The sequence below is a fragment of the Benincasa hispida genome, chromosome 3 (genome assembly GCF_027475165.1).
Source record: "Benincasa hispida cultivar pf3 chromosome 3, pf3_genome.v1.1, whole genome shotgun sequence".
Classification (NCBI taxonomy): domain Eukaryota; kingdom Viridiplantae; phylum Streptophyta; class Magnoliopsida; order Cucurbitales; family Cucurbitaceae; genus Benincasa; species Benincasa hispida.
Window position 1 is genome coordinate 42,941,286 of NC_143480.1, and position 7,989 is coordinate 42,949,274.

A 7,989-nucleotide genomic window follows, 5' to 3' on the forward strand; every position below is an offset into this window, starting at 1 on the left:
GAACTTGAAAACCACTATAAAGAATGTAACAAGAATGAGTCATTATATAATACGAATCACAAATTTCGATTCTTCATCACAAAATACATAGATTATATTTCTTAAGTACCAAACAAAAAAGGAAGAAGGTTGAGAAAAAAAAAACATATGGAAATGCATCAATGAATCAATTGCTCAAGTGATTTAGTTTGCATTTTTTTTTTATATAGGAAATTTCGATAGTTTTTTCAAAGTAAATGACATTTCAAATTTTCATATCACTTTCACAATTTTTTAGATGGAATGATACATATATTGACATAACTTATTTATTTTATTTTTTATTTATGGATCGAACTCATATGCGAATTGATGCACCACATGTAACTACCTTCATTCGAACAAATACATCTTATTATCAATTGTACCTATTAGATTTAAAAGACACTTTACATTTAAACTATCGCATTCCATCGACAAAATGAAAAATAGTTAATAAAGTAGGAAAAAAAAGAAATATTTTTCTCATAGTCCCTTATATATATATATAAACAAATTTGTAAAATTATCTATCCATGTTAAATGTTGGAGTTTCAAATCTTTAACCTCCATTGTTGAATAATTGTAGGGAGACTATCACCTATCACATATTGCCTTAGAAAGGAAGAGGGATCAATGGGAAATAAAGTGCATTACCCAAGCTATACCAATGGGAGGCCACCCCTACACCTCGACAACATTACTAAGAGCTTTGTCAAAAGTTTACCATTAAAGAGATAATGTGATTTGTTTTAGGAATCATAATGCTGCCACTTAATTAGTATTTGATCCAATATGTTATTAAACCTAGATCTAACATAAATAGAAAAATGGAATTAATATCGTGTGTGCATGTAATAATTAATCTATTAAAGTCTATTTGAATTGACTCTAAGAGACTTAAAAATCCTGTACTTGGATGAAAAATGATCGATCTAATTAAAAATGTAGAAAATAACTAATTATAATTCATGGCAATGCTTTACTATTAGAGATGAAGAAAATCACCACAAAAAAGGGGTATTTGCTTGAACATATTGTAATCTCATTGGTAGGCGCCTATTAATTATTAATTTAGGCAATCATGACTGAATTCATTTTCTTTTTTCACAATTTTAGCAATCCAAAAATTAAAAGCAGACATTTCAAACTTTAAAAAAAAGTGAAAGAGAACCAGTACAACATAGAAGAATTAATATCTACTAATAATTTAAAATGAAATCAAAAGCTAAGATCTAAACTTTCTTCCTTTAACAGTGAATGCAACTATTAGCGGGCCTCCAACAAAAAGCATATTTTATGAATTAAGATTTATAGAAGACAGACTTTTATACGATAATTAAAAAGGTTAAGAAATGGAATATGATGCAATGTAAATTAAAGTGTGATGAACAATGATTAAAAAAATGATTAATTAAGAGAGTGAAAGTGGTTTAAGTTTAACTATAAAAATTAAAAAAAAAAAAAAGAAAAAAGAAAAAAGAAAAAGAAAAAGCAGAAAGATGAGATTTTTATTTAGAATTGGGTTAAATACAAACAGAGCTTCTTCTCTCTCCCCTGCTTTGAGATACCAAAAGCGCTTCGGACAATCCCTCCTTTGTCACTCATTGTACTCCAAAACGCCTTCCGACAATTCCATCTCTCTCTCTCTCTTTTTCATTGGCACAGAAAAGCTTATATATATATGTATATATATATTCACACCAAAAGAAAAAGATGCTTTCCTCTGCAACAATTGCTAAGCTCTAAAGCAAAACAGGGAGTCTCAAGTTTTGTGTAATGCCATAGCCACTTTCTCTCTTCTTTTGCTTATCACTTACTTATGGACTAATATATTCTGAAACCCATGTTATATTCTATACTATTTTGCTTTTTAATAATCTTTTTTTTCAAGATTTGGGTTTTTCCCGATTGTTTATTCTTATGATTTGCAGTTGGGTTTTGTGTTTTGTTGTGTCCTGTTACCTCTGTGCAATCCCTCTTCTTGGAAGGCGCTTTTTCAGCTCGAAACCTCGTCGTTTTGTATATCTTCTTCTGCCGGGCTTTTACTGCTTTCTCCTTTCACGTTCTTCGAGATTCAAACACTCACCATTGCTTTTTTAAAACGCATACTATATTTTGCAGGTGATTTTCGATTTTTGGGTCCTCTGCTTTTGAGTTTCCCGCTCTATGTTTTGTACAAAAACACTCTCTTTTCTTTTGGGTTTCTATTGTTTTGATCCATTGCGGAAATTGGGCTTTCTTTTTTCTTGTTATTCTTTCTTTATTTTTTATTTTTGATAGTGGGAATAGTGATTTTTGGTGGAATTCATTCTCTTTTTCCCAGCAAAAGTAAAAGATGAATGCCAGAGTCCGCGGCAGCATTCAAACCGTCAAAGTTCTTAATCATGACAAGGTGAATTTTGTTCGTTTCTTTTTCTTTTTCTTTCGCCTTTTCTAGTGAAACGTCTTATTGTTCCACTTTAGATTGCTTCTGCCCTGCATTTCGATTTATTTGGTTTTAGGCTTTCACTTACTTGATTATATTTGCCCAGTAAAATTCTTTCTGAAATGATTTTGGTATTCACACGACAGAAATGATTGTGATTCTTGTTCTTTCTGATGCATATTATGTTCATAAACTCTTGTGATTGTGTTTCTTTTGGTGAATTTGGATAGAAGGTGAAGAAGTTAGAGAGTGGGAGGAGCAAGACGATGGGGAATGACAAATCTGGGACTATCATAAATCGGCGCAAATTAAACAGAGAGAGAAAAATAGCATTGCTACAAGATGTAATTATGTCCTTCTTCAACTACCCATTTTAAGGGAAATGCCTGTGTCAAACATGTTTGATGGTCATGTAATTTTGGAATTTGCAGGTTGATAAGCTGAAGAAGAAGCTCAGACATGAAGAGAATGTTCACAAGGCATTAGAAAGAGCTTTTACTAGACCTTTAGGAGCTCTCCCTCGTCTTCCTCCATATCTTCCTCCTTATGTTAGTAAAATTTGCAAATTTCATACGTTTCATCCTCTTATCTCTCTTTTTCATTCTTTGTTCCTATTCTTCATAGAAAGAATGGAAAAGGGTTGGACTGAAACCACTTCAATTTTGAAAATTTATTTTTCCTCCCTTGTTGCAGATACTAGAACTTCTCGCTGAAGTAGCTGTTTTAGAGGAAGAGGTTGTTAGGCTAGAAGAACAGGTTGTGAATTTCAGACAAGGACTATATCAGGAAGCTGTGTATGTATCATCTTCTTCTAGGAATTCAGACATTTCCACAGACACAATGGAGCCTATCTCAACAAGAATTTCGAAGCATCGGAGAACGAAGTCGTATTGCCAAAATGAGTTTAATTCTGCAAGCTCAACAGCCAGGATGCAGCCTTCACTGGCCAGATGTTCTTCGAGTCGAAAGTTATTGTCGAACGACAACTTCTTTGATCGTAATGGTAACTGTTCTAACAGGTTTGCCAATGGGAAACATGTTCCTGGGAAATCGAGTTCCTTTTTATTTCTTCCAGAAGATGGACTGGGAAAAGAGAATCAATCATATGCAAATACTGTGAAAAATAGGCCATCTCCTGAAAAGAAAGTTGATAGAATTATAAGCCCATTGAAGAAGTCGCCTCTAAAGCAAGAGTTTTTGGAGAAGAACTCAAGTCCTATGAAGTCTCAGGTTTTTGCTTGTTACCATATTGAATTTGTCTTCACCTGAAAAAAATTTCAAATCACTTGACTTCCTTCTAATTTTTCCAGCTGGAGTTTAGATTGGAACGAGAAAGAGCAAAGGACAATTCATCTAATTTGTCTGATGATATAGAGGCTAGTTGCTCACCAAGCAAAATTTCTGAAGACATTGTGAAGTGTTTATCATCCATTTTCATAAGACTCAGTTCATCAAAAGACAAAGCTATGGACTCATCAGATACTCATACATCAAATGGACCTGCAGAGTTGCAAGATCCTTATGATGCTTTTTCAGATTTCAAACCTAGGAACATTGGTCCCTATAGACATCTCTGTGCAATTGAAGCCAGTTCCGTGGATCTTGACCGATCAACTAACGCAGTTTTTCTAATTCATAGGCTCAAGTAAGTTCTCTAGACGTCTCATTTCGTCTGAGAATTTTTTTTTATTTTATCTTAACGAAGCAATTCACTGCACAGAAACTTGTTCCGGAGACTTGCCTCGGTGAACTTGGCAGGTCTTAACCATCAGGAGAAGCTAGCTTTCTGGATCAACACCTACAATTCCTGCATGATGAACGTGAGTTACTAATGAACAATTTTATGTCCGGAGGATTGCAACATAAAAATCTTCATTAACTTGTTAATTAGAGGCCTCAATCAAGAAACTAAGGCACTGCATTTTGTGACTTCAGGCATTTTTAGAGCAGGGGATACCTGAGACTCATGAAAGAGTTGTAACATTGATGCAAAAGGTAAAATCAGTATGCTATCTTGTCTGTATTTGCACTATTTACCATCAAATGTTCATTACATTCAAACTGGGATGTTTTCTTCTCATCACAGGCAACAATTGTTGTGGGAGGACACCTTCTGAATGCAATAACAATTGAGCATTTCATCTTGAGACTTCCTTATCATCTGAAGTTCGTAAGTCTATCCTTTCCTACTCCATCGAACTTTTTAAAACTTCCCAACATTTCTTCTGAAGTCTTCCAAATTTTGTAAAGTGCAATGCTAACTACTTGTTGCTTTTTCGTCTATAAACTTCAGACCTGCCCAAAAGCAGTAAAGAACGACGAGATGAGAGCACGCAGTGTGTTTGGATTGGAATGTTCCGAACCTTTGATTACGTTTGCTCTCTGTTGCGGAAGCTGGTCGTCTCCCGCTGTAAGTATGCTACATTTGCACATGGTAGTTAGTTATGACATTGTTCATCTCAGTATAACTCTGCTAGGGATCTCTTACCAATAGGGATACTGTTTTTACTCATTTAACCACTCTGACATACATAGCAACTTTGATACTAAGTTTGATTTGAATCAAATTTCTGAAGTTGGGTTTTTACCGATCAATGACCTTGGTGTGAAATGAAGGTGAGAGTGTACACAGGATCTAAAGTTGAAGAGGAGTTAGAACTAGCAAAGAGGGAATATTTACAAGCAGCAGTTGGGATTTCAAAGACAAACAACAAATTGATGATTCCAAAGGTTTTGGATTGGTATTTACTTGACTTTGCAAAGGATTTGGAATCAATGTTGGATTGGGTTTGCTTGCAACTTCCAAATGAGCTGAGAATTGAAGCAGTTAAATGCCTTGAGAGGAAAGGAAGAGAGCCTCTCTCACAATTAGTACAAGTAATGCCATATAATTTCAGCTTCAGAATGCTCTTACACAGATGAAAGATTAACTATTTCATCTTTATTTATTTATTTATTTGGTTTGTGTTTTCAGTCCTTCAATCCTCAATGTTCTCTGAATGTTGAATGTGCTGCCGAGTTTATATACTAAACATAGAAGACACAGTTACAATATAGAATAAATATACATAGCATAGCTATAAACTTGGGGATTTGGGGCAGTTTATAGTTTTTACTTAACTTTTTTGGTTTTTGGTTATGATTTTATATTGATTATGGAAATTGGTGGAATAAAAGTTTAGTTCTGGGGAATAAATTTTAACATTTATTAATATAGCAAATTTATGACTCATTTTGCTTTGAATATCTAGATTTGGTAAGTTGGTTGTTTTTTTTTTGTAAGGAAGAGTTGATGCAGTACTAAACTTTGTTTTCTTTATAAGATATTCTGAGAACATTAACCAAATTTAAAAAGGAGAGATTTACCAAAAAAAAAAAAAAAAAAAAAAGGTTTTTGTATGTGCTTTTTTATTTTTATTTTTTTTAAACATCACACACAATCTTAACATCTACTAATAGAACAAAGAATCCTTCTCACGGCGAATCCAATCTAAAAAATTATTCCACCATACCAAAAAAGATGTCTCATTTAAAGTCAACATGTTTTTTGTTTTTGAAATTTAGTTAAGACGAATAATTTAGACATATATATTATTTGTAAAATTAAATTTTAGGAGATAGTTTAAGGTTCATACGACCAATCCAAAGTTAACATTTGACCAAATGGATTTGCTCCAATCTATTAGTGTTGATGGGGCATGAATGTTGTTTTTTTACTCAGCACTAAACAAGTATCATTTTTGTTAAAAAGAAAAAAAAAAGGTCAACATAAAGAAAATCCTTTGTCAAAAAAAAAAACCCTTAAACTTAAACTAATAAAATAAAGGACTATTTTTAATTAAAGGAAAATGAGTCAATTTTTCTTTGGATAGAAGACTATCACAGTTATATTTGAAATATTTTTAATAGTTTTATTATTTAAAACAAGTATCCTAAAATAAGATGTAAACATAATTTACCAATTTGAAGTCAAACTAATTTTAGTGTAAACGGTATTTTAAAATAAAAACAATAAATTTAGAGGGCATTTGACCTATTGAGTGGAGTTATCTCAGGTTCATATGTTGGACTTAGTAAATTTTGTATTTGGGATGCAAAATTATAAGATTAAGTTCTTTGGTAATATGAAAAGTAGATAAAATAGTTTAAAAAAATTATTTGATAAATGTGAAAAGTAGAGATAGAGGAAAATATATAATTCGTTGATAAATGTGAAAAGTTAAAAAAGAGAAGAATATAAAGTTACTCAATAAATGTGCAAGTTCAATGATATTTACTATTACAATTGAATTATTTACGTAAATTGGTGAGCCAAACGTCTCTTAGAGAAAAATATTTTCAATTTTTACCCATAAACTCATGGAGTTCAATCAATTCTCCATAAAACTTCACTTTTCATTATAATAGACCCAAAAGATAGATAAGAGTTATAATTTCTATTCTATGTTCATTCTCAGCAAATTCAACTACAAATTATAACTAAAAAAAAGATACAAAATCTTCCTAAGCTCACTAATTTCAACAATAAGTTGGAGTAATATACAAATAAATCACTGAATAATTATGCAAAAAAAAAAAGTTTTAACAAAAATGTTGCTCTAATGTTGTGTTTCTTTAAAATATGTGATGACCATATTTGTTGACTCCTTTGTCTTTGATGTGTTACCACATAACTACTGTTGATTGTCCTCTACTGTACTTGGTTACTTGTGTTAACTTCTCTTGCATTTATAATTAGTTGATAGTATAATCTTTTTTCCTACCTAATTATTGATAAGTTGAGATCTTCTCTCCTCCTTCCCATTAATTGTATATTTAAGAAGTTGAACCTCCATTTGTAATCTAAGGTTTTCAATGAATAATATAATTGAGAACATTTACTTGAGATTTTTCTTCATTAAATTTCAATTTTTAAGTTTCTAAATTTATTGCTATATTTAATTTTTAGTTTGATGTCTAAGTAAATGTTAGATATAAGATTGTTTGTTATTTCTAAGTTTTCTTTATGTTTTGTAAGTTTCTATTTCTAATGTTATTTTAAATTGTAAGTTAGTAGTATTAAGGTTCATTCTTGTCCTATATAAGGGTAAGCTATCATATATTGAGTGTATCATAATTTTGTGTATCACATTTTTAGTACCACATTTCTTATACAACATTTTGTGTATCACTAATTTTTCCTACTTCAATAAGAAGATTGAATTTCACTCCCATTTCATTTTTCTTCTTTATTTAACAAATATTGAGAAATTGATTGGATTCTGCAACATTTATTTTTTTCATCAATTTTATTTTCTCAATAGTATTATTAGAGCAACAGTTTTTCCTTTAAAACTGAATTTGGTGTTGCTCAAGTGGGGGTCGCCTCTAACAAAAAAAAAAAAAAAAGATATAGATATGAATACTTCTCTTCCATTTGGATTAGATAATTTATGGAGGAAATTGTGCCGTAAATTTTCAAAAACCACACGATTATATAGCTGAAGGGAACAAAATCAAGGCTACTGATTGCATTTTTTTTCTAAATTAATTTAATCTATTAT

At 31.4% G+C, this 7,989-nt stretch overlaps 1 protein-coding gene across 6 annotated transcripts; it reads left to right on the forward strand.

The window, feature by feature from the left end:
• The first annotated feature begins 1,556 nt into the window (after positions 1-1,556).
• Positions 1,557-5,530, forward strand: LOC120074154 (ternary complex factor MIP1 leucine-zipper protein (Protein of unknown function, DUF547)). Of its 6 annotated transcripts, none has more exons than XM_090312455.1 (12): positions 1,576-1,794; positions 1,953-2,142; positions 2,345-2,413; positions 2,677-2,790; positions 2,878-2,994; positions 3,140-3,676; positions 3,757-4,091; positions 4,167-4,266; positions 4,382-4,441; positions 4,533-4,616; positions 4,740-4,856; positions 5,063-5,530. In XM_090312455.1, the coding sequence occupies exons 3-12, from the start codon at positions 2,357-2,359 to the stop codon at positions 5,366-5,368; spliced, it is 1,827 nt and encodes a 608-aa protein (XP_090168581.1). In that variant the 5' UTR covers positions 1,576-1,794; positions 1,953-2,142; positions 2,345-2,356; the 3' UTR covers positions 5,369-5,530. The 6 variants fall into 6 exon arrangements, with proteins under 6 accessions (XP_038883103.1, XP_038883107.1, XP_090168581.1 ...); XM_090312456.1 differs by having other exon boundaries at positions 2,680-2,790; XM_039027175.2 differs by lacking the exon at positions 1,953-2,142 and having other exon boundaries at positions 1,557-1,794.
• The last annotated feature ends 2,459 nt before the right edge of the window (positions 5,531-7,989 follow it).

Bases quoted from the DNA above. Each gene is read 5' to 3' on its own strand.
- LOC120074154 (XM_039027175.2), top strand. From the start codon at position 2,357: ATGAATGCCAGAGTCCGCGGCAGCATTCAAACCGTCAAAGTTCTTAAT. The intron at 4,092-4,166 runs GTAAGTTCTCTA...TTCACTGCACAG, and splicing joins TTTCTAATTCATAGGCTCAA to AAACTTGTTCCGGAGACTTG. The intron at 4,442-4,532 runs GTAAAATCAGTA...TTCTCATCACAG, and splicing joins TTGTAACATTGATGCAAAAG to GCAACAATTGTTGTGGGAGG.